Below are 27,500 nucleotides of genomic sequence, written 5' to 3' on the forward strand. Positions count from 1 at the left end.
CTAGTGTCCAAATAACTCTAAATTAAGTCTTTATTACTTAGAATATGTTCCCCTAGTGTCCAAATAACTCTAAATTAAGTCTTTGTTACTTAGAATATGTTCCCCTAGTGTCCAAATAAATCTAAATTAAGTCTTTGTTACTTAGAATATGTTCCCCTAGTGTCCAAATAACTCTAAATTAAGTCTTTATTACTTAGAATATGTTCCCCAAGTGTCCAAATAACTCTAAATTAAGTCTTTATTACTTAGAATATGTTCCCCTAGTGTCCAAATAACTCTAAATTAAGTCTTTATTACTTAGAATATGTTCCCCTAGTGTCCAAATAAATCTAAATTAAGTCTTTGTTACTTAGAATATGTTCCCCTAGTGTCCAAATAACTCTAAATTAAGTCTTTGTTACTTACAATATGTTCCCCTAGTGTCCAAATAACTCTAAATTAAGTATTTGTTACTTACAATATGTTCCCCTAGTGTCCAAATAACTCTAAATTAAGTCTTTGTTACTTACAGTATGTTCCCCTAGTGTCCAAATAACTCTAAATTAAGTCTTTGTTACTTAGAATATGTTCCCCTAGTGTCCAAATAACTCTAAATTAAGTCTTTGTTACTTAGAATATGTTCCCCTAGTGTCCAAATAACTCTAAATTAAGTCTTTATTACTTAGAATATGTTCCCCTAGTGTCCAAATAACTCTAAATTAAGTATTTGTTACTTACAATATGTTCCCCTAGTGTCCAAACAACTCTAAATTAAGTCTTTGTTACTTACAGTATGTTCCCCTAGTGTCCAAATAACTCTAAATTAAGTCTTTGTCACTTAGAATATGTTCCCCTAGTGTCCAAATAACTCTAAATTAAGTCTTTATTACTTAGAATATGTTCCCCTAGTGTCCAAATAACTCTAAATGAAGTCTTTGTTACTGAGAATATGTTCCCCTAGTGTCCAAATAACTCTAAATTAAGTCTATGTTACTTAGAATATGTTCCCCTAGTGTCCAAATAACTCTAAATTAAGTCTATGTTACTTAGAATATGTTCCCCTAGTGTCCAAATAACTCTAAATTAAGTCTATGTTACTTAGAATATGTTCCCCTAGTGTCCAAATAACTCTAAATTAAGTCTTTGTTACTTAGAATATGTTCCCCTAGTGTCCAAATAACTCTAAATTAAGTCTTTGTTACTTAGAATATGTTCCCCTAGTGTCCAAATAACTTTAAATTAAGGCTTTGTTACTTAGAATATGTTCCCCTAGTGTCCAAATAACTCTAAATTAAGTCTGTTACTTAGAATATGTTCCCCTAGTTTCCAAATAACTCTAAATTAAGTCTTTATTACTTAGAATATGTTCCCCTAGTGTCCAAATAACTCTAAATTAAGTCTTTGTTACTTAGAATATGTTCCCCTAGTGTCCAAATAACTCTAAATTAAGTCTTTGTTACTTAGAATATGTTCCCCTAGTGTCCAAATAACTCTAAATTAAGTCTTTGTTACTTAGAATATGTTCCCCTAGTGTCCAAATAACTCTAAATTAAGTCTTTGTTACTTAGAATATGTTCCCCTAGTGTCCAAATAACTCTAAATTAAGTCTATGTTACTTAGAATATGTTCCCCTAGTGTCCAAATAACTCTACATTAAGTCTTTGTAACTTAGAATATGTTCCCCTAGTGTCCAAATAACTCTAAATTAAGTCTTTGTTACTTAGAATACGTTCCCCTAGTGTCCAAATAACTCTAAATTAAGTCTTTGTAACTTAGAATATGTTCCCCTAGTGTCCAAATAACTCTAAATTAAGTCTTTGTTACTTAGAATACGTTCCCCTAGTGTCCAAATAACTCTAAATTAAGTCTTTGTTACTTAGAATATGTTCCCCATACTAAAGTGTTACCAAAAAAATATAACTTTGTCTTGAATTTGAAAAAAAAAACATTGTATTTTTCACTAAAGAAAGGTTGGGTGAATGCGCACATGAAACTGGTGGGGTTCGGTACCTCCAACAAGGTTAAGAACCACTGTTCTAGACGATGCAAAGGGCCAATAAATGACGGAAATATTTGGACACCCCTTCTTTAAGACTCATCTACGCGCACCCCTGACCATCATTCCCTAGAAGCGCCGCTAATGTCCTTTTTCCTGATTCCACTTCCCGCTCCTCAGGCCCCTCCCCTAATTATCGTCGCTTCCGCGAGGGAATTTTCGTTCTGTTTGGTTTTGGTCCCGTGTCGAAGTCAGAGACGGTGCCCCTCGGGCCCCCTGTGCCGTCACCTCTAAGCGGGGAGTTTCGTCTTCTACGAGGCTCTGCTCTGCGTCTAAGGGAGAGTTGACCCTTGACCCATATCTCGGTCTGGCAGGCGAACGCTCGGCGACCGAGGGTCACGTGACCCTTCCCCAAAAAGCACTGACCAGTCCAGGTCCGGAAGATCCTTGGTCCGCGTCCTGCCGGTCATATGGGGGCGTCGTACTCCTCCAGGAAGTCTCTGAGCGTGTGCGGGAGCTGCTGGACCCGCTCCGACCCCCCCAGGCCTTGATTGTTCAGGGTCCGCCTGCACATGTGCTGCAGGGACGACAGGGAGTTGAAGAGGGGCCGCAGCAACTCCAGGGGGATGCGCTCCCCGCCGGTGTGGATGAGGTAAACGCAGCGGCCTTTCAGCTCGCCGCCCTCGGGCCCCTTCCCCATGTAGTGCGCCACCAGCTTGAGCACGCAGTCGAACTGGGGGGGCGCCTGGGTGCACTGGGAGTCGGGCTGCAGGTAGAAGCCGCCCACCTCGCTGTGGATGCGCAGGTTCTTGGTGCCGCGGGCCGTCTGGACGGAGAGCGTGAAGAAGTGGTGGTGGTCCGAGGAGTCTCGGATCAGGAAGGTCCCGGGGGGCTCCGAGCGGAGCAGGGAGCTGGCTTCCCGTCCCCCCACGGCGCCCCAGTAGAAGCCGCTCTCCTGGAGCTTACCCAACGCGCGCATCACCTGAAACAGGTCAACGGTTCTCAATTTGGGGGATTTTTCTCAGCCCGAAACACTCGGTTTTTGAAAAGAAGACTGACCTGCTGGTAGTGCGCGTGCGAGCTGAAGGGCTTGAAGTGATGCGGGGTGACGTCGGCCCGCTGAACCCTACCCTCCGAGGAGGCGGCGCCGCTCATGGCGCGGGGCTCGCGCCCACGGGAGCCCGCCGCTCCGGCGGCGGCGCCGCCATCGCCCACCGCCTCTGTTTCCTGGAAGCTGCAGGACGGTGAGGGAAGGCAGGGTGAGCAAGGGGAGGGCGGTGGGGTCACACACCGGGGCCAGGGCCCGGGGGCAGGGGAGTCCGATGCATCCAGAGAGGGGCTGGGAGAGGGCACCTAGACACAGCTGCACAGAGGAAGGGGGGGATGCCATTCATGAGCACACATCCCTGACGGCATCAATGGAGCTCATTTTACACCCAAACGGCACTTTGCGGCTACTGGTGACAAATGCATGAATGGGGGGGGGGGAAGCCGGCGCGGCTTAAATTAGATATGGCAACCGGATCCTGATTGCTTTCAATTGTCATCGATCGGTTCTACACCGCAACAGGGGGGGGGACTGGGAAAATAGGGTGACACGGACAGGAGCGCCCGTTTCCTCTCCCCGACTAGCCTGGACGGCGAGCCCTTTCTCCGGTTACACTCGGAGAGGGGCGCTCCCCCCCCCCCCCCTTTTGAGCATGGAGGAAGGGTTTGGGGGGTACGCCGTAACAAGAGACACCGTAATAGCGGCAAAACAAGCCGACGTTGGGAAATACACGCTAAGCTACGAAGCTAAAGCTACATCTTGAACCCCTTTTTTTTAATTGAGACAAATATTATTTATGTATTTAATATTTGTATGCTTACTACGGTATTAGAGATGTCGATAAATGCTTTAAAATGTAATATCGGAAATTATCGGTATCGGTTTTTATTTATTATCGGTATCGTTTTTTTTTTTTGTTTTTTTTTATTAAATCCACATAAAAAACACAAGATACACTTACAATTAGTGCACCAACCCAAAAAACCTCCCTCCCCCATTTACACTCATTCATTGTGGGGCGGTATAGCTCGGTTGGTAGAGTGGCCGTGCCAGCAACTTGAGGGTTCCAGGTTCGATCCCCTCTTCCGCCATCCTAGTCACTGCCGTTGTGTCCTTGGGCAAGACACTTTACCCACCTGCTCCCAGTGCCACCCACACTGGTTTAAATGTAACTTAGATATTGGGCTTCACTATGAAAAGCGCTTTGAGTCACTAGAGAAAAAGCGCTATATAAATACAATTCATTTCACACAAAAGGGTTGTTTCTTTCTGTTATTAATATTCTGGTTCCTACATTATATATCTATACAGTCTGCAAGGGATACAGTCCGTAAGCACACATGATTGTCCACTAATAGTACTAACTTTTAACAGTTAATTTTACTCATTTTCATTAATTACTAGTTTCTATGTAACTGTTTTTTGTATTGTTTTACTTTCTTTTTTATTCAAGAAAATGTGTTTACATTTATTTATCTTATTTTATTATTATTTTTTAAATAGGACCTTATCTTCACCATACCTGGTTGTCTAAATTAGGCATAATAATGTGTTAATTCCACAACTGTATATATCGGTATCGGTTGATATCGGTAATTAAAGAGTTGGACAATATCGGATATCGGCAAAAGCTATTATCGGACATCCCTAGTTGTTTCTTTCTGTTATTAATATTCTGGTTCCTATCAATATATATCAATACAGTCTGCAAGGGATACAGTCCGTAAGCACACATGATTGTGCGTGCTGCTGGTCCACTAATAGTACTAAACTTTAACAGTTAATTTCAGTCATTTTCATTAATTACTAGTTTCTATGTAACTGTTTTTATATTGTTTTACTTTATTTTTGTATTCAAAATTTTTTTTTAAATTTATTTATCTTATTTTATTATTTTTTTTAAATAGGACCTTATCTTCACCATACTTGGTTGTCCAAATTAGGCATAATAATGTGTTAATTCCACGACTGTATATATCGGTATCGGTTGATATCGGTATCAGTAATTAAAGAGTTGGACAATATCGGAATATCGGATATCGGCAAAAAGCCATTATCGGACATCCCTAGTTGTTTCTTTCTGTTATTAATATTCTGGTTCCTATCAATATATATCAATACAGTCTGCAAGGGATACAGTCCGTAAGCACACATGATTGTGCGTGCTGCTGGTCCACTAATAGTACTAACCTTTAACAGTTAATTTTACTCATTTTCATTAATTACTAGTTTCTATGTAACTGTTTTTATATTGTTTTACTTTCTTTTTTATTCAAGAAAATGTTTTTAATTTATTTATCTTATTTTATTAATTTTTTAAAATAGGACCTTATCTTCACATACCTGGTTGTCCAAATTAGGCATAATAATGTGTTAATTCCACAACTGTACATGATATCGGTAATTAAAGAGTTGGACAATATCGGATATCGGCAAAAGCCATTATCGGACATCCCTAGTTGTTTCTTTCTGTTATTAATATTCTGGTTCCTATCAATATATATCAATACAGTCTGCAAGGGATACAGTAAGGGATACAGTCCGTAAGCATACATGATTGTGCGTGCTGCTGGCCCACTAATAGTACTAAACTTTAACAGTTAATTTCACTCATTTTCATTAATTACTAGTTTCTATGTAACTGTTTTTATATTGTTTTACTTTCTTTTTGTATTCAAGAATTTTTTTAAATTTATTTATCTTATTTTATTAATTTTTTTAAATAGGACCTTATCTTCACCATACCTGGTTGTCCAAATTAGGCATAATAATGTGTTAATTCCACGACTGTATATATCGGTATCGGTTGATATCGGTAATTAAAGAGTTGGACAATATCGGATATCGGCAAAAGCCATTATCGGACATCCCTAGTTGTTTCTTTCTGTTATTAATATTCTGGTTCCTATCAATATAGATCAATACAGTCTGCAAGGGATACAGTCCGTAAGCACACATGATTGTGCGTGCTGCTGGTCCACTAATAGTACTAACCTTTAACAGTTAATTTTACTCATTTTCATTAATAACTAGTTTCTATGTAACTGTTTTTATATTGTTTTACTTTCTTTTTGTATTCAAGAAATGGTTTTTAATTTATTTATCTTATTTTATAATTTTTTTTAAATAGGACCTTATCTTCACCATACCTGGTTGTCCAAATTAGGCATAATAATGTGTTAATTCCACGACTGTATATATCGGTATCGGTTGATATCGGTATCAGTAATTAAAGAGTTGGACAATATCGGAATATCGGATATCGGCAAAAAGCCATTATCGGACATCCCTAGTTGTTTATTTCTATTATTAATATTCTGGTTCCTATCAATATATATCAATACAGTCTGCAAGGGATACAGTCCGTAAGCACACATGATTGTGCGTGCTGCTGGTCCACTAATAGTACTAAACTTTAACAGTTAATTTTACTCATTTTCATTCATTACTAGTTCCTATGTAACTGTTTTTATATTGTTTTACTTTCTTTTTAATTCAAGAAAATGTTTTTAATTTATTTATCTTATTTTCTAATTTTTTTTTAAATAGGACCTTATCGTCACCATACCTGGTTGTCCAAATTAGGCATAACGATATGTTAATTCCACGACTGTATATATCGGTATCGGTTGATATCGGTAATTAAAGAGTTGGACAATATCGGATATCGGCAAAAGCCATTATCGGACATCCCTAGTTGTTTCTTTCTGTTATTAATATTCTGGTTCCTATCAATATATATCAATACAGTCTGCAAGGGATACAGTCCGTAAGCACACATGATTGTGCTGCTGCTGGACCACTAATAGTACTAACCTTTAACAGTTAATTTTACTCATTTGCATTCATTACTAGTTTCTATGTAACTGTTTTTATATTGTTTTACTTTATTTTTTATTCAAGAAAATGTTCTTAATTTATTTATCTTATTTTATTTTACAAATTTTTCTTAATAGGACCTTATCTTCACCATACCTGGTTGTCCAAATTAGGCATAATAATGTGTTAATTCCACGACTGTATATATTGGTATCGGTTGATATCGGTATCGGTAATTAAAGAGTTGGACAATATCAGATATCAGCAAAAAAACATTATCGGACATCCCTAGTTGTTTCTTTCTGTTATTAATATTCTGGTTCCTATCAATATAGATCAATACAGTCTGCAAGGGATACAGTCCGTAAGCACACATGATTGTGTGTGCTGCTGGTCCACTAATAGTACTAACCTTTAACAGTTAATTTTACTCATTTTCATTAATTACTAGTTTCTATGTAACTGTTTTATATTGTTTTACTTTATTTTTGTATTCAAGAAAATGTTTTTAATTTATCTTATTTTATTATTTTTTTTAAATATGACCTTATCTTCACCATACCTGGTTGTCCAAATTAGGCATAATAATGTGTTAATTCCACAACTGTATATATCGGTATCGGTTGATATCGGTAATTAAAGAGTTGGACAATATCGGATATCAGCAAAAAAACAATTATCGGACATCCCTAGTTGTTTCTTTCTGTTATTAATATTCTGGTTCCTATCAATATATATCAATACAGTCTGCAAGGGATACAGTCCGTAAGCACACATGATTGTGCGTGCTGCTGGTCCACTAATAGTACTAAACTTTAACAGTTAATTTTTACTCATTTTCATTAATTACTAGTTTCTATGTAACTGTTTTTATATTGTTTTACTTTCTTTTTGTATTCAAGAAAATGTTTTTAATTTATTTATCTTATTTTATTATTTTTTTTTAATAGGACCTTATCTTCACCATATCTGGTTGTCCAAATTAGGCATAATAATGTGTTAATTCCACGACTGTATATATCGGTATCAGTAATTAAAGAGTTGGACAATATCGGAATATCGGATATCGGCAAAAAGCCATTATCGGACATCCCTAGTTGTTTATTTCTATTATTAATATTCTGGTTCCAATCAATATATATCAATACAGTCTGCAAGGGATACAGTCCGTAAGCACACATGATTGTGCGTGCTGCTGGTCCACTAATAGTACTAACCTTTAACAGTTAATTTTACTCATTTGCATTCATTACTAGTTTCTATGTAACTGTTTTTATATTGTTTTACTTTCTTTTTGTATTCAAGAATTTGTTTTAAATGTATTTATCTTATTTTATTAATTTTTTTAAATAGGACCTTATCTTCACCATACCTGGTTGTCCAAATTAGGCATAATAATGTGTTAATTCCACGACTGTATGTATCGGTATCGGTTGATATCGGTAATTAAAGAGTTGGACAATATCGGATATCGGCCAAAAGCCATTATCGGACATCCCTAGTTGTTTATTTCTATTATTAATATTCTGGTTCCAATCAATATATATCAATACAGTCTGCAAGGGATACAGTCCGTAAGCACACATGATTGTGCGTGCTGCTGGTCCACTAATAGTACTAACCTTTAACAGTTAATTTTACTCATTTTCATTCATTACTAGTTTCTATGTAACTGTTTTTATATTGTTTTACTTTCTTTTTTTATTCAAGAAAATGTGTTTAAATTTATTTATCTTATTTTATTAATTTTTTAAAATACGACCTTATCTTCACCATACCTGGTTGTCCAAATTAGGCATAACAATGTGTTAATTCCACGACTGTATATATCGGTATCGGTTGATATCGGTAATTAAAGAGTTGGACAATATCGGATATCGGCAAAAGCCATTATCGGACATCCCTAGTTGTTTCTTTCTGTTATTATTATTCTGGTTCCTATCAATATATATCAATACAGTCTGCAAGGGATACAGTCCGTAAGCACACATGATTGTGCGTGCTGCTGGTCCACTAATAGTACTAACCTTTAACAGTTCATTTTACTCATTTTCATTAATTAGTAGTTTCTATGTAACTGTTTTTATATTGTTTTACTTTCTTTTTTATTCAAGAAAATGTTCTTAATTTATTTATCTTATTTTATTAATTTTTTTTAATAGGACCTTATCTTCACCATATCTGGTTGTCCAAATTAGGCATAATAATGTGTTAATTCCACGACTGTATATATCGGTATCGGTTGATATCGGTGTTGGTAATTTAGAGTTGGACAATATCTGCAAAAAGCCATTATCGGACATCCCTATATGGAATATTATTTATTTATTCACTGTTTTGTTAAAGAGAACAAGGGAATGGGGCAAAATTGCTATGGTGTGAAAAGGGGTAGGATTAAATAAGCTCTGTTTCTTCCTACTCCTTTTCGGACGTGCTGTGATGAAACAACTGGAATTGGGTGATGCGTTACATTGCATCGCATGCATGTTCGAAATTTAACTGAACTGAAAGCTAGCGTTTAAACAACAGCGACATATTTAACGCGGTCTACTTTGCTCGGAGGAGGGGGGTTTAGGGGGGGGGGACGCCGTCAACTTACCTTGCGGATTGACACAGCCCCGTGCCGCAGCTCGTCGCCAAGAGACACGCTCGGCAAACTACCCGAGAGTAGTGCTGGATGGAGTATTATTAGCTCAGGCATTAAAATCCCCCTTTTGGCGAAATATTCCTCCTCAAGAAAAGTCCGAGGTCGTCTTCCTGGGGCCGAGGGAGAGCTCGGCGGCGGTGCCGTCTGCCGGAGGAGGTAGCCTAGCCAGACCGTGTCGTGAGTGTGTGTGTGTGTGTGTGTGTGTGTGGCGGAAGGTTACCGGAGGTTGTTTCCAGTGAGTAAAGCCGATCGTCAGGCCCCGCCCCCTTCAGACCTTCCAGTAAACACGCACGCGCGCGCACGCGCGCACAGGCTGGCGCGCACGGGCACGCGTGCACGGGCAGATTGCCAATAAATGGTCACGTGACCGCTGCGGGGCCCCACTTCCTGGTAATGCTCAAAAGATTTTGCATATTTTTACTGCACGTTACACTTTAAAACGGAATATTTCATGGAGGACGTTGTTTTTAAATGGCGAATATGGTGACACTCGTTTACCCGGTTTTACGTACTTTTTGTATTTTATGAGTGCATGTTTGTTTGGCTTTCGTTACATTCAAATTGCTGATAATAACAAATCAATAAATTCACACATGAAAGATTTTACTTATTTGAATCATTTTGCACATTAAAGGGAATATTTCAGGACATTATTTTTTTTCAATGGTGCATATAGTAACATTATTTAACCAATACATATTTGTATTTTTGTGCATATTTAACATTCATTACATTCAAATTGCTAATAATAACAAATCAACAAATTCATACATCAAAGATTTTACATTGTTTTTTTCAATGGTGAATATAGTAACATTTAACCAATTTACACAAATACATATTTTTATTTTTATTTATGGGTGCATCTTTAATTTTCATTACATTTAAATTGCTGATATTAACAAATAAATAAATTCAGGATAGAGCGATGCTCATGCATCAAAGATTTTACATATTTGAAACATTTTACACATTTTAGGGAATATTTCAGCACTGTTTTTTCAATGGTGAATATAGTAACATTATTTAACCAATTTACACAAATACATATTTATATTTTTGTGCATATTTAACTTTCATTACATTCAAATTGCTGATAATAACAAATCAATAAATTCACACATCAAAGATTTTACCTATTTGAAAAATGTTACACATTAAAGGGAATATTTCAGCACTGTTTTTTCTATGGTGAATATAGTAACATTATTTAACCATACATCCATCTTCTTCCGCTTATCCGAGGTCGGGTCGCGGGGGCAGCAGCCTAAGCAGGGAAGCCCAGACTTCCCTCTCCCCAGCCACTTCGTCCAGGTCCTCCCGGGGGATCCCGAGACGTTCCCAGGCCAGCCGGGAGACATAGTCTTCCCAACGTGTCCTGGGTCTTCCCCGTGGCCTCCTACCGGTCGGACGTGCCCTAAACACCTCCCTAGGGAGGCGTTCGGGTGGCATCCTGACCAGATGCCCGAACCACCTCATCTGGCTCAATAACAAATCAATACATTCATACATTAAAAATCAAATATTTGACAATATGTTTTTTTCCAATGATGAATATAGTAACATTATTTAACCAATTTACACAAATACATATTTTTATTTATGTGTGCATCTTTAACTTTCATTACATTTAAATTGCTGATAATAACAAATCAATAAATTCATACATCAAAGATTTTACATTGTCTTGTTTTTTCAATGGTGAATATAGTAACATTTAACCAGTTTACACAAATACATATTTTTATTTGTATTTATGTGTGCATCTTTAACTTTCATTACATTTAAATTGCTGATAATAACAAATAAATAAATTCAGGATAGAGCGATGCTCATGCATCAAAGATTTTACATATTTGAAACATTTTACACATTTTAGGGAATATTTCAGCACTGTTTTTTCAATGGTGAATATAGTAACATTATTTAACCAATTTACACAAATACATATTTATATTTTTGTGCATATTTAACTTTCATTACATTCAAATTGCTGATAATAACAAATCAATAAATTCATACATCAAATATCAAAGATTTTACATTGTTTTGTTTTTTCAATGGTGAATATAGTAACATTTAACCAATTTACAAAAATAAATATTTTCATTTTTATTTATGTGTGCATCTTCAACTTTCCTTACATTTAAATTGCTGATAATAACAAAATTCAGGATAGAGCGATGCGCATACATCAAAGATTTTACATATTTGAAACATTTTACACATTAAAGGGAATATTTCAGCACTGTTTTTTTCAATGGTGAATATAGTAACATTATTTAACCAATTTACACAAATACATATTTATATTTTTGTGCATATTTAACTTTCATTACATTCAAATTGCTGATAATAACAAATCAATAAATTCAAACATCAAATATTTTACCTATTTGAAAAATGTTACACATTAAAGGGAATATTTCAGCACTGTTTTTTCAATGGTGACTATAGTAACATTATTTAACCAATTTACACAAATACATATTTTTATTTCAATTCAAATTGCTGATGACAATAATAAATAAATAAATTCAGGATATATCAAATGATATCAACCACTCACATTTGTACACTTTTCTCTATACAATATTTCAGGTATAATGTAAAACTAGTAGTCATTATTAATCCAGAATGTGTTGTGATTTATTCAGTATCAAAGTGCTTTTTTGGCATTTTGTGCTGTAATATCTTTATAATAATTATATAATTGGAAGTGTGAGCATCTTTTTTTATTATATTGGGTTTTAAATTGAGTAATTCTGACCGACGCATTGCAATGTAATGTTTAAAAAAATTTGTTTTAATATTTCAATTGAAAAAAAACCAAAGCATCTTTTAGTCGGGATTGTGCATCCATCACCGTGTCAATGTGTCTGCTTATCTACAATTACCAGCATTACTAGGAATAACACAAACAAAACAGTACACGCGCACACACACACACACACACACGCACAGCTTGTACAAACATTTTGTTGCATGACTAGAGATCGCACATTCGATAACACAAAAATGCATTCTTTTTAAACAAGTGTATATTTGTATATAGATATATGGAAGGTGCAGATGTATATTGGATAAAAGAACATATTTTTCAAGGTAGGGGTGCCCGCAGCTATTTTTTTAACGGTCCGCAGCACATTCTGAAAACACTGTTAAATAAAAAGGAAAAAAAAACAACAACAAAGAAACATAAAAAAGCGGAATAACAGAGCAAACAGGTGAAATGTAACGGGAAAAAAGTTGCAATGTTGACTCCATTACTAAGCTGCCAGGCAGACTTTTCTTTAAAAGCCGTCATTGCTCAAAAAATAATAATAAATCAAAATCAATGTTATAAATTACTGACCTATTCAAGGCTCCAATTACTTCACATCAAATATTCCACTTTAAAATATTTGTGGAAAACATTACATTTTTTGTGTGTTTGCCATATAGAAAAAAGTTTTCTTTGGAAAAAAAGGCATAAAACAAATAAATTAAAAAACAACATACTCAACAGATAGATTTGAAGTTGATGTAGAGAACATCAAATATTACACTTTAAAATATTTGTGGAAATCATTACATTTTTTGTGTGTTTGCCATATAAAAAAACGTTGTCTTTGAAAAAAAAAAAGGCATAAAACAAATTTTTAAGAAAACATACTCAACAGGTAGATTTGACGTTGGTGTAGAGACTTAAGTGTTAAAATATATATATATATACATACACATATATATATATATATATATATATATATATATATATATATATATATATATATATATATATATATATATATATATATACATATATATATATATATATATATACACATATATATATATATATATATATATATATATATATATATATATATATATATATATATATATATACTATATATATATATATATATATATACAATATATATATATATATATATATATATATATATATATATATATATATATATATATATATATAATATATATATATATATATATATATATATATATATATATATATATATATATATATATATATATATATATATATATATATATATATATATATATATGTGTGTGTGTGTGTGTGTAGCCCTTTAAAATCCCCCAAAAATGTAGTGGGATTTTTTAAAAATAATTTGTCAAAAAATAATATTGAATCAAAATCAATTTTATGAATTACTGACCTATTGAAGGCTTCAATTACTTGACATCAAATATTCCACTTTGAAATATTTGGAGAAATCATTACCGGTACATATTTTGTGTGTTTGCCATATTAAAACAACATTTTCTGCAAAAAAAACAAAACATAAAACAACATAATCGACAGACAGATCTGAAGTTGAAGGTAGCGACTTAAGTGTTTAAAAATTAAAAAAAAGTATAACTTATTTTAACACTTTTGGATCCCTAAGAAATGTAGTGGGATTTTTATTTTATTTTTTTAAATGGTCATTGCTCAAAAAATAATAATGAATTAAGATAATGTTATGATTTATTGACCTATTTAAGGCGTCAAATCAAATATTCCACTTAAAATATTTAATGGGAAATATAGCATATTTTGTGTTTTTGCCATAAAACATGGGTTTTGTTACAGAAAGGGCATACAGCTTTATATTGACAGATAGACCTGAATTTGATCGAGAGATTTAAGCGTTGAATCATTTAAAAAATATATATATTTGACTTCTTTTGAACATTTATATGACTAATACCCTTCCGGGTCCCCTGGGACCAGACTTGAGAGGGAGCCCTAAAGGTTAAAGCAATTGTATTGATTTTGAAAATGAAAAATATACATATTTTTGATATTCAATATTTGAGAAACATTTTAACAACATTGTTCAAATGCCACTCAAATATTGTTCAAATGCCACTCAAATATTGTTCAAATATCACTCAAATATTGTTTAAATATCACTCATATATTGTTCAAATATCACTCAAATATTGTTCAAATGTCTCTCAAATATTGTTCAAATGTTACTCAAATATTGTTCAAAATATCACTCAAATATTGTTCAAATATCACTCAAATATTGTTCAAATGTCTCTAAAATATTGTTCAAATGTTACTCCAAATATTGTTCAAATGTTACTCAAATATTGTTCGAATATCACTCAAATATTGTTCAAATATCACTCAAATATTGTTCAAACGTCTCTCAAATATTGTTCAAATGTCTCTCAAATATTGTTCAAATGTTACTCAAATGTTGTTCAAATGCCACTCAAATACTGTTCAATTACTCAAATATTGTTCAAATGCCACTCAAATATTGTTCAAATGTTACTCCAATATTGTTTAAATGTTACTCAAATATTGTTCAAATGTTTCTCAAATATTGTTCAAATGTTACTCAAATATTGAGAAGTTGTTACTCAAATATTGTTCTCAAATATTGTTCTCAAATATTGTTCAAATGTTACTCAAATATTGTTCAAATATCACTCAAATATTGTTCAAATATCACTCAAATATTATTAAAATGTCTCTCAAATATTGTTCAAGTGTCTCTCAAATATTGTTCGAATGTTACTCAAATATTGTTCAAATATCAGTCAAATATCAGTCAAATATTGTTCAAATGTCTCTCAAATATTGTTCAAATGTTACTCAAATATTGTTCAAATATTACTCAAATATTGTTCAAATATCTCTCAAATATTGTTCAAATGTTACTCAAATATTGTTCAAATGCCACTCAAATATTGTTCAAATGCCAGTCAAATATTGTTCAAATGCCAGTCAAATATTGTTCAAATGTTACTCAAATATTGTTCAAATATTACTCAAATATTGTTCAAATATCTCTCAAATATTGTTCAAATGTTACTCAAATATTGTTCAAATGCCACTCAAATATTGTTCAAATGCCAGTCAAATATTGTTCAAATATTACTCAAATATTGTTCAAATATCTCTCAAATATTGTTCAAATGCCACTCAAATATTGTTAAAATGTTTCTCAAATATTGTTCAAATGCCACTCAAATATTGTTCAAATGCCACTCAAATATTGTTCAAAAGCCACTTAAATATTGTTAAAATGTTACTCAAATATTGTTCAAATGCCACTCAAATATTGTTCAAATATTACTCAAATATTGTTCAAATGTTTCTCAAATATTGTTCAAATATTACTCAAATGTTGTTCAAATGTCTCTCAAATATTGTTCAAATATTGTTCAAATATTACGCAAATATTACTCAAATATTGTTCAAATATTACTCAAATATTTTTCAAATGTCTCTCGAATATTGTTCAAATATTACTCAAATATTATTCAAATATTACTCAAATATTGTTCAAATTTTACTCAAATTGTTTAAATGTCTCTCAAATATTGTTTCAAATATTACTCAAATATTGTTCAAATATTACTCAAATATTATTCAAATATTACTCAAATATTGTTCAAATGTCTCTCAAATAGTGTTCAAATATTACTCAAATATTATTCAAATATTACTCAAATATTGTTCAAATATTACTCAAATTGTTCAAATGTCTCTCAAATATTGTTCAAATATTACTCAAACATTACTCAAATAGTGTTCAAATATTACTCAAATATTGTTAAATATTACTCAAATTGTTCAAATGTCTCTCAAATATTGTTAAAATATTACTCAAATATTGTTCAAATATTACTCAAATATTGTTCAAATATTACTCAAATAATATTCAAATATTACTCAAATATTGTTCAAATATTACTCAAATATTGTTCAAATGTCTCTCAAATATTGTTCAAATATTACTCAAATATTGTTCAAATATTACTCAAATATTGTTCAAATGTCTCTCAAATATTACTCAAATATTGTTCAAATGTCTCTCAAATATTGTTCAAACATTATGCAAATATTACTCAAATATTATTCAAATATTACTCAAATATTGTTCAAATATTACTCAAATATTGTTCAAATGTCTCTCAAATAGTGTTCAAATATTACTCAAATATTATTCAAATATTACTCAAATATTGTACAAATATTACTCAAACTGTTCAAATGTCTCTCAAATATTGTTCAAATATTCCTCAAATATTACTCAAATATTGTTCAAATATTACTCAAATATTGTTCAAAATATTACTCAAATATTATTCAAATATTACTCAAATATTGTTCAAATGTCTCTCAAATATTGTTCAAATATTACTCAAATATTGTATAAATGTCTCTCAAATACTGTTCAAATATTACTCTAATATTGTTCAAATGTCTGTCAAATATTGTTCAAATATTACTCAAATATTGTTCAAATGTCTCTCAAATATTGTTCAAATATTACTCAAATATTGTTCAAATGTTACTCAAATATTGTTCAAATATTACTCAAATATTGTTCAAATGTCTCTCAAATATTGTTCAAATATTACTCAAATATTGTTCAAATGTTACTCAAATATTGTTCAAATGTCTCTCAAATATTGTTCAAATATTACTCAAATATTGTTCAAATATTACTCAAATATTGTGAAGTTATACTCACTAGAAGGTTGCAGAATGAGTTTCCACTCCAACCTTGTGTGTGCGTGTGCGAGTTTGTGTGCGTGTATGCGTGTGTGTGTGTGCGTGTATGCGAGTGTGTGTGTAAGTGTGTGTGTGTTCTCCTCCTCGTGTCAATAAAGTTTGTTCAAAAGGACGCAGCTGCAACAATGGCGGCGTCCATGTCGTGGAGGAGGCTGGCGTACTCCGTGTATTCACCTGCCCTGGCCGGGGTTTTCACACGAATAGCCGACCGGCTCTTCCGTGCGAGGGACAAAGGAGGCGGGTAAGACACGCGGTTGGAAGAAGACACTGAATTAAAAACTCTGCATGTGGTTGAGGGAAGGAAGGAAGGAGTAGCCGCCATTATTTTGCTAGCATGTTTGGCGCCTCTTTAAACTTTAAACGAGGCGTTTAGCCGCCAAGCTCGTTGGGACGTAACGCGTGTCGGGTGCTTTAACATATAAACATCCTCTTTTAAAAAACACATTTAAAGGGTAAAGTTAGAGAATCGCGTTCCCGGAAATGAAACGAGTTTCCACACATCACGTGATGTATTCTAACCTATTGCAGTTCCTTACATTAGAAATGTTCACGATGGGGCTCGTGTAGTTCCGCCTGTCCTCGGCAATCATCGGTTTTCAGGCTCTGGGCTGATCGGTTACATTCTAAGACGGGATTGGTTGTTTCACTGTTAGTCCCGCCCAGTCTGACAGCAGACACATTTTTTTAAAATATAATTGGACCGCCATACACCTTAGTCATATAACTCGGTACGTGACACATGCTAACGTTAGCATGTTAACATGCTAAAATTAGCATGCTAACTTTTTGCGCTAGTTTTGCAACTGTTTACCCCAGAGTCATGTAACTTGGTATGTGACACTTGTAAAATGTTAGCATGCAAACGTAAGCATGCTAACATTGAAGTGCTAAGTTTATTTGCTAAATGTACTTATTTTCCTCAAGTTCCCCAGTTAGCTTGCTAGCATGCTAAAATTAGCATGCTAACTTTTTGCGCTAGTTTTGCAACCGTTCACCCCAAAGTCATATAACTTGGTATGTGACACATGCTAACTGATAGCATGTTAACGTTAGCTTGCTAGCATGTTAAAATTAGCATGTTTACTTGTTGCCCTAGTTTTGCAACTTGTAAAATGTTAGCATGCAAACGTAAGCATGCTAACATTAAAGTGCTAACTTTCTTTGCTAAATGTACTTATTTTCCTCAACTTCCCTAGTTAGCTTGTTAGCATGTTAACATTAGCATGCTAACTTTTTTGCGCTAGTTTTGCAACCGTTCACCCCAGAGTCATATAACTTGGTATGTGACACATGCTAACTGATAGCATGCTAACGTTAGCTTGCTAGCATGTTAAAATTAGCATGCTGACTTTTTGCCCTAGTTCTGCAACTTGTAAAATGTTAGCATGCAAACGTACGCATGCTAACAGTAAAGTGCTAACTTTCATTGCTAAATGTACTTATTTTCCTGAAGTTCCCCAGTTAGCTTGCTAGCATGCTAATATTAGCATGCTAACTTTTTGCGCTAGTTTTGCAACCGTTCACCCCAGAGTCATATAACTTGGTATGTGACACATGCTAACTGATAGCATGCTAACGTTAGCTTGCTAGCATGTTAAAATTAGCATGCTAACTTTTTGCCCTAGTTTTGCAACTTGTAAAATGTTAGCATGCAAACGTAAGCATGCTAACATTAAAGTGCTAACTTTCATTGCTAAATGTACTAATTTTTCTCAACTTTCCCAGCCATACACCTTATCAATCATCAATCCTTAGTCATATAACTTGGTATGTGACACAAGCTAACTATTATCATGTTCACGTTAGCTTGCTAGCATGCTAAAATTAGCATGCTAACTTTTTGCGCTAGTTTTGCAGCCGTTTACCCCAGAGTCATATAACTTGGTATGTGACAAATGCTATCTGATAGCATGCTAACGTTAGCTTGCTAGCATGTTAAAATTAGCATGCTGACTTTTTGCGCTAGTTTTGCAACTTGTAAAATGTTAGCATGCAAAAGTAAGCATGCTAACATTAAAGTGCTAACTTTATTTGCTAAATGTACTTATTTTCCTCAACTTCCCCAGTTAGCTTGCTAGCATGCTAAAATTAGCATGCTTGTTGGAATACCCTTTTTAAAGCAAATATCTACAACCAAACGACCACTTTGCTGCTGCCAAAAAATGATTTGAAGGGTATTTCATCAAGTAAACAGTACAGTAGGCACTTGATTTTGATATATGTAATGCTCATAAGGGTATTCTAGTACAACATGCATGTGTAAATATCAAAATATTACGTTGAATCCCTTTTTCTCAGGCATTATTACATTTAATGAACATTTTTAAACAAATTAATACATCCAAACACTTTATAAATATGTATTATGTGAAGGAAGAAATAACAGTTACAATTGTATGTATCTTCCAAACAAGAAAGAGGTTTTATCACATCAACATCGAACTAACAACAGTCCTTTAAATCTCAATAATACCACAGAAAAGGCAAACTGACAATATTTAAGCCTTTATCGTGTCCGGAAAATGACAAACACGTAGCGTTACAATAACCATGAAGATAAAGTGTTTGTCTTACACCTAGTAATCCGCTCTAGACAGACTAAGCCAAGCAATGCAAGTTTCGCGAGCGGTGTGCGCTCCCAGCAGCGGGGGTGTATATTGTAGCGTCCCGGAAGAGTTAGTGCTGCAAGGGTTTCTGGGTATTTGTTCTGTTGTGCTTATGTTGTGTTACGGTGCGGATGTTCTCCCGAAATGTGTTTGTCATTCTTGTTTGGTGTGGGTTCACAGTGTGGCACATATTTGTAACAGTGTTAAAGTTGTTTATACGGACACCCTCAGTGTGACCTGTATGGCTGTTGACCAAGTATGCCTTGCATTCACTTGTGTGTGTGCAAAAGCCGTAGATATTATGTGATTGGGCCGGCACACAAAGGCAGTGCCTTTAAGGTTTATTGGCGCTCTGTACTTCTCCCTACGTCCGTGTACCACTCCGTACAGCGGCGTTTTAAAAAGTCATAATTTTTACTTTATCGGCCGATATTATCGGACATCTCTACTTGCAATAAGAAACATATGTTTAATGTACCCTGAGTTTTTTCTGTTAAAATGAAGCCAATAATGCCAGTGTTTCCCACACATTCATTTATTTGTGGCGGCCCGCCACGAAAGAATTACGTCCGCCACAAATTAAAAAAATATATATATATATATTTTTTTGTCCTGTCCAGCTTCTCAGGCAAATCATATAGTTGATGTAGATGCCCATATAGGCTGTTCAGATTTACTTTACAAAAGAGAAGTGTAGGATACTTCTCTTGTTTCCTTATTTGTATTTGACCACTACTGTTTTCTGTTTATTTGTTACTGACTGTGGCAGGACACCTCTGCCTCTGTTTCACTTTATGTTGCTGGTAAATAATATGGTTGTAGTAGGAGGCTAAAGTTAAATTATTTAGTATGCACTAATTAAAGGGGCAGAGCTTTAAGAGACATTTTAGCTTTTATATTTTATAACATATATTTTTTGTAAGAACCACAATTAATAAATATATTTCAGTGAATAACTTATTGTTCAAATCTGTATATAAATATGTACATAAAGTGTTGTAATTATATTGTAAAATGGATGGATGGATGGACGTTTAAAACAAAACTGTTATTATTAATTAGTAAGTATACATTTTTTTAGCCTTTTTAGAGAAAATCATATCATTGTAGTAAATTATGCAAATTACTCGATGATGTCATAGTGGCCACACCCATAGCCACGCCCCCACCGCCACAGGTATCTTGGCAGTTTATGGGAAACACTGAATGCCATTTTTTGTGGTCCCCTTTATTTATCAAAGTATCAAAATACATTTTGGTACCGATACTGCTACCAAATTATTGGTATCGGGACAACACTAGTTGAAAGTGTACAATTCTTCAGTAAAATATGGACTTTTGTCGAGGCGTAAACCCATTATTCATGTTGACATTGTTTTTTTGTGGCAAAATTTGCTTCACTATACGAACATTTCTATTTACGAACCATGTTCAAGAACTAACTAAGCTTGTAAATCAAATTGTGTCTGAATTCAGTAGTTATTAAAAACACTGGGCGTTTATGCGCATATTTTTTTACCCTTTGGTGAGCCTGTCGGAGACCGAGTTTATTTCTAACTTTTTGAATGCAGAGGCCGCCAAGAACATGTTTTGTCAGTTTCTCTGTGGCAGAAGCCAATGTACGCAAGTGTGTGATCTGGTGCCAAACCAGCACCCGTAGGAAGTAGGAGAAAACAAAAGGTTGTTGTCTTTGTACTGTTTTTTTTTTTTTTTACCATGGCTGTAATTACCATCCAGCTGTCAGAGAATTACAACTAAACTGTCATTGATATGTTATCAGGGGATGAAAACTACAAATTTTCTCGAGTCATCCTTGTTTACAAGATGTTAACAAGCTGTGGCAAGGCCCTCGGGTTTCGCAATAACACCATTCCGATTTCCCGTCCCGCAGATCCTCGGTGCTGCTTTTGGCGCCTCTTCTAGCCAAAGCCCAACCGGCACAGGAGCGCGTCTCCAGCCCGGCCGGAGCTCGGGGGGCGCCCAGCCTCAACGGCCACTTCCGATGGATGTCGGAGCATGTGCCCGCCTTCCGAGTCAACGGTGCCCGCATCCATGTCCTCACCTCGCCCGACCAGTTCTACCAGACTCTGAAGGTCAGTTACACCCTCTAGTCCACACCTGAGTTTCTAACCCCCCCAGGTAGAAAATACAACTATTTGAGGCGTTACTTTCCCAGCAAGCTAATTACCACGCTTTACAAATGACCACTCCCTCCTTACTGTACGAGCCATTAAAAAAAAAAAAAAAAATACAGTCGGACCTTTCAAAGGCCAAGAGCATGTGACAGCCTGGAAACGCAGCTGCCGTCATTTGTGGGAATCACGCTCACACATCCCCCTTCATACTAAAAAAAAATGATTGTTTCTCTCCCTCTTTCCCATCAGGCACGTGTCAGGACTGCAAAGAGACGAGTGGTCTTGGCCTCGTTGTATCTGGGAACGGGTCAGCTGGAACAAGACTTGGTGAGAGACGCGTGTGTTTTTGTCTTTGGGCAGGTGAGAGCAACATCCCCCTCCGGGCCAAAGAGCTGGTGGGAGAAAAAGTGAGTCACAGTCCTCCCTGAAAGCAATGTTCCCCCATGCCAACGTAAAGGAACGACTGCGAAGTGTTGAGGTTTTACGTCTTTAAGGACGGCGGCGTTGGCCTGTGACTACGCGCCTGCAAGCCCCAACATACACAGCGTGAAAAACCACAGTCTGGACTCACATTCAGCTCTTTTTTTTCCCCCTCCTCCTGATGTTTTTATTATAAAAAACACAAATCTTAACTGTATGAGCTGCAGAGAAGCTGAGTCACACGTTTAGAAGCCTGCGAATGAGCTCCTGCCGCTGCCAAAATCTTCAAGTATGAGTCACAGGCGCTCCACGCGGCACATAGCCAAGATGTCTTCAGCGTTGTTGTTTTCCCCGAGTTCGCTCGCGATTAGATGCAGGAAGAAGTGTTCAAAAAGCAGGTGTGTGACCTCCCCCGGGAACACAAACAACAACCCTGAACCCCAACAAAGTAAAAAAAAATATATATATATATATATATATATATATTTTTTTTTTACTTTGTTGGGGTATATATATATATATATATATATATATATATATATATATATATATATTTTTTTTTTTTTACTTTGTTGGGGTATATATATATATATATATATATATATATATATATATATATATATATATATATATATATTAGTTTCTTAACTCATTGGTTCCCCCCTCAAAATATCTGTTCCTCAGCTGCGGTACTTAGTTGTAATTAGGGTTGTCCCGATACCAAAATGTATTTCAATACTTTTCTTTACTTTTCGATAATACGAAAAATGGCTTTATTTGAACAAAAAATCTTAGTGTATATTAAACATATGTTTCTTATTGCAAGTTTGTCCTTAAAAAAAAATTGTGAACATACTAGACAACTTGTCTTTTATTAGTAAGTAAGCAAACAAAGGCTCCTAATTAGTCTGCTGGCGTATGCAGTAACGTATTGTGTCATTTATATTCTAGTATTTTGTCAAAACTATTAAGGACAATAATTAATTATTAATCTACTTGTTCATTTACTGTTAATATCTGATTACTTTCTCTTTTAACATGTTCTATCTACACTTCTGTTAAAATGTAATAGTCACTTATTCTCCTGTTGTTTGATACTTTACATTAGTTTTGGATGATACCACAAATTTAGGTATCGATTCGATACCACGTTGTTACAGGATCAAACAATGATCATAATTTAAGTCCAGGGACGTATTTCTTGAGTTTATAAACATAATATAAATGGTGATGCTAAAAAAATATCGATAGTAGCATCGACTAGATACGCTCCTGTACTTGGTATCATTACAGTAGATTCTTTTGCAGTGTATTTGATTCGTACAGAGTGTATGTGTGTATATATATATATATATATATATATATATATATATATATATATATATATATATATATATATATATATATATATATATATATATATATATATATATATATATATATATATATATACAATTTTGTGGAATAGCCTTCATTTCTAAGAACAAGAATAGACTGTCGAGTTTCAGAGGAAAGTTCTCTTTTTCTGGCCATTTTGAGCGTTTAATTGACCCCACAAATGTGATGCTCCAGAAACTCAATCTGCTCAAAGGAAGGTCAGTTTTGTCGCTTCTGTAACGAGCTAAACTGTTTTCAGATGTGTGAACATGATTGCACAAGGGTTTTCTAATCATCAATTAGCCTTCTGAGCCAATGAGCAAACACATTGTACCATTAGAACACTGGAGTGATAGTTGCTGGAAATGGGCCTCTATGCACCTATGTCGATATTGCACCAAAAACCAGACATTTGCAGCTAGAATAGTCATTTACCACATTAGCAATGTATAGAGTGTATTTCTTTAAAGTTAAGGCTAGTTTAAAGTTATCTTCATTAAAAAGTGCAGTGCTTTTCCTTAAAAAATAAGGACATTTCAATGTGACCCCAAACTTTTGAACGCATTTTCTACCCCTTGTCCTGTTCGAGGTCGCGGGGGTGCTGGAGCTGCATATATGTATGTATGTACATGTGTATATATACATAATTTGCTGCACAGATTTACTTTAAAAAAGAGAAGTGTTGGATCCTTGTATTGTTTCCTAATTTGTTTTTGATTTTATTAAATGTTTTGGTAGAAAACCAGTTTTCTTTTAAGTAACATAAACACAGCTGTTTATCTATTTTATGGAGAAATATAATTAAGTTGACTAGTTATTTAAAAAAAACAAAAAAATAAATACCTGTATCATATGTGTATATATATTGTATCTGCTGATGTAGTTCTGTTGTAGTTGTAAGAAAAAAAGACTGATACCGATAAAAACAGGACGATACCTATATATGCCAAATATTGGCACCGTTAATCGGTCAATCTCAAGTTGCATCTTCAAGCTAATTTTTATTTTCCGACAGGCAAAGGCAAAGTGACAGCAGGTTAAAAATACTTTTACAAATAACCTCTAAATAGAGATGGGAAAACAAACACCTGAGCAATAACAGAACACCAGCAGAAAGATCAGATCAGCAACAGATTTGTCTCGCTAACTGCTTTTGTGTTTGTGCATGCGCTCCTGCATGTGAGTATGGAGGAAACAAGTCTGAACGCCAGACATACCGGAAGTCTGCTACAAAGCGAAATTAAACCACACTCTTTGTGATCAATGTCAAAAAAGGCGCCTGCCTGATGTGACGTGCGTAATTTGGCGGGCTATCAAAGGATCGACGGTTTTACAATTAGCGTCAACCTGCAATTATTAGTTAACGACGACCTGGCCTGACCTAGACTGTACGGATACGGGTATTTGTGTGGACTGTACGGCTACCGGTATTTGTGCGGATGGTGTACTTTTTTTTTTACCTGACCTTCGCTAAAAGGCCCCAAGTCAACCATGACCCGTCTTTTAATGTCGCAACGCAAGGTTAGCTAAAAGACAGTTTGACATAATATGCAAATACGTCCAATTAATCTTGTAAGTGTAGGTGTGACATACGGTAAATGGCACGAGTTCTGCCAACAAAAAAAGAACAATGGCGTGAATGTGACCATTTGCTGTCCAACAACAAACCGCCTCGCCCCACAACTGTGAATTACATTTATATATCGCTTTTCTCTAGTGACTCAAAGCGCTTTACACAGTGAAACCCATTATCTAAGTTGCATTTAAACCAGTGTGGGTGGCACTGGGAGCAGGTGGGTAAAGTATCTTGTGAATAGGATGGCGGAAGCGGGAAACGAACCTGGAACCCTCAAGTTGCTGGCACGGCTATTTGAGGGTATACTCTCCGGGACGATATTTTTCACTTGTTTACGTTTTATTATTGGACTCGTTTGTCTTGAACTCCTTCAGAGAACGTTTCAATGCTCTTTCTGTCCTTTCTTCATCTTCCCGGAAAGACAAGGTGACTGAAAATAATCCATCCATCCATCCATTTTCTACCAGTTGTCCATTTCGGATAATGCATCAAGTTAAAATAAAAATGGCACGCTCGATTCACAGTACATTTATAAAGACAAGTTAAACAAAAAGTCAATTATTAATACTAAGAGTGTAACGGTACACAAACATTTCGGTTCGGTACGTACCTCGGTTTAGAGGTCACGGTTTGGTTCATTTTCGGTACAGTAGTAAAACAACAAAATTTTAATTTTCTGGTTATTTATTTACCAAAATTTGTAAACAATGGCTTTATCCTTTTAACATTGCTTTAAAATAGCTCTGTGTGTGATGGATGTGAGCCACCACTAGGCTGATCAGTGCAACAGCAGGCAGTCATGAATGCTAAGCATAACAATAACATACATAAACACACAGGGTCCATTGCCAGGGTTAATGCAGTCAACATATATGAAATAAAAACTAAATAAGATAAGGCTCAGAATTGGTTTCTTAACAAAACCTTTCTACATATAAAGTGCAACATCAAACTGCTTCAAGTTGTTGCTAAAATGACAAAACTTTTCTTCTACATACAAAAAGTGCAACATTAAACAGTTTCAAGTCAACTCAGCCTCAGATTAATTTTTCTTTTTCCCCCCCAGCCTTTAACCCTGGTGACTTTCACTCTATTTTCATGTTTTTTTGCCAGAAAAATCAGTTTATCCACATTGTCTGCAGAAAGAGCAGACCAGCTTGCAGTCACAATGTCTCCAGCTGTGGAAAATACCCTTTCGCCTGGCACAGACGTAGCAGGTATGGCGAGGTAGCGCCTGGCTAACTTGGCAGTAAGAGGATATATGGGCTCCAGTGTTTCCCATAAACTGCCAAGATACCTGTGGCGGTGGGGGCGTGGCTATGGGCGTGGTCACCATGACATCATCTAGTAATTTGCATAATTTACGACAATGATTTGATTTTCTCTAAAAAGGCTCAAAAAATGTATACTTACTAATTAATAATAACAGTTTTGTTTTAAACGTCCATCCATCCATTTTACAACACTTTATGTACATATTTATATACAGATTTGAACAATAAGTTATTCACTGAAATATATTTATTAATTGTGGTTCTTACAAAAAATATATCTTACAAAATATAAAAGCTAAAATGTCTCAAAGCTCTGCCCCTTTAATTAGTGCATACTAAATAATTTAACTTTAGCCTACTACTACAACCATATTATTTACCAGCAACATAAAGTGAAACAGAGGCAGAGGTGTCCTGCCACAGTCAGTAACAAATAAACAGAAAACAGTAGTGGTGGTAGATAGACACAGAGCTTCATCAAACATCTGATCCACTGAACAAAGAGCTCCAAAAATCTTGAACTTTAGACTGCCATCAGTTTTACTCCCTACATTTAACCATGTGTTTCCTACTGCCTGCAGACTTTGCACCCTTTGTTATATACACATGTTGTGTTTCTAATATAAATACATTTAATAGAGTCAAATACAAATAAGGCAACAAGAGAAGTATCCTACACTTCTCTTTTGTAAAGTAAATCTGAACAGCCGATATGGGCATCTACATCAACTATATGATTTGCCTGAGAAGCTGGAGAGGACAAAAAAAAAAAATTAAAAAAAATTTTTTTTTTTAATTAGTGGCGGACGTAATTCTTTCGTGGCGGGCCGCCACAAATAAATGAATGTGTGGGAAACCCTGATATAACCCTTGGGGATCCCCCAAATGGGGTGAATGTTATAGGTCCTGGGGACCTGGAAGGGTTTCAACCATTAAAGTCTTGAATGTAAGTTATAAACATTAATATTTATTTTTTTTACTTTCGACACTTAAATCTCTAAGATAAACTTCAGATCTGTCAGTCCATTTAAGGTTTTTTTAGTTATTTTTTATTTTATGCCCTTTTTTTCCCCT

The 27,500-nt window shown here is 34.8% G+C and overlaps 2 protein-coding genes across 4 annotated transcripts in view; one reads left to right on the plus strand and one right to left on the minus strand.

Moving 5' to 3' along the window:
* Positions 1-315: 315 nt before the first annotated feature.
* Positions 316-9,681, minus strand: socs3b (suppressor of cytokine signaling 3b). Of its 3 annotated transcripts, none has more exons than XM_062057188.1 (3): positions 9,442-9,681; positions 3,035-3,209; positions 316-2,957 (listed from the first exon to the last, which is right to left on the minus strand). In XM_062057188.1, exons 2-3 carry the CDS (start codon positions 3,128-3,130, stop codon positions 2,442-2,444), a joined length of 612 nt encoding a protein of 203 aa, XP_061913172.1. In that variant the 5' UTR covers positions 3,131-3,209; positions 9,442-9,681; the 3' UTR covers positions 316-2,441. The 3 variants fall into 3 exon arrangements, with proteins under 3 accessions (XP_061913172.1, XP_061913169.1, XP_061913170.1); XM_062057185.1 differs by having other exon boundaries at positions 3,035-3,338; XM_062057186.1 differs by lacking the exon at positions 9,442-9,681 and having other exon boundaries at positions 3,035-3,428.
* Positions 9,682-17,117: 7,436 nt separating this feature from the next.
* The window catches only part of LOC133656238 (CDP-diacylglycerol--glycerol-3-phosphate 3-phosphatidyltransferase, mitochondrial), a 38,647-nt gene continuing 28,264 nt past the window's right edge, over positions 17,118-27,500 (plus strand). Inside the window, exons 1-3 of the mRNA XM_062057180.1 lie at positions 17,118-17,279; positions 21,536-21,737; positions 22,029-22,106. Of these exons, the coding sequence (XP_061913164.1) occupies positions 17,164-17,279; positions 21,536-21,737; positions 22,029-22,106 (396 nt within the window). The 5' untranslated portion in view covers positions 17,118-17,163. The remainder of the gene's footprint in view (positions 17,280-21,535; positions 21,738-22,028; positions 22,107-27,500) is intronic.

The sequence above is a fragment of the Entelurus aequoreus genome, linkage group LG08, assembly GCF_033978785.1.
Source record: "Entelurus aequoreus isolate RoL-2023_Sb linkage group LG08, RoL_Eaeq_v1.1, whole genome shotgun sequence".
NCBI lineage: Eukaryota > Metazoa > Chordata > Actinopteri > Syngnathiformes > Syngnathidae > Entelurus > Entelurus aequoreus.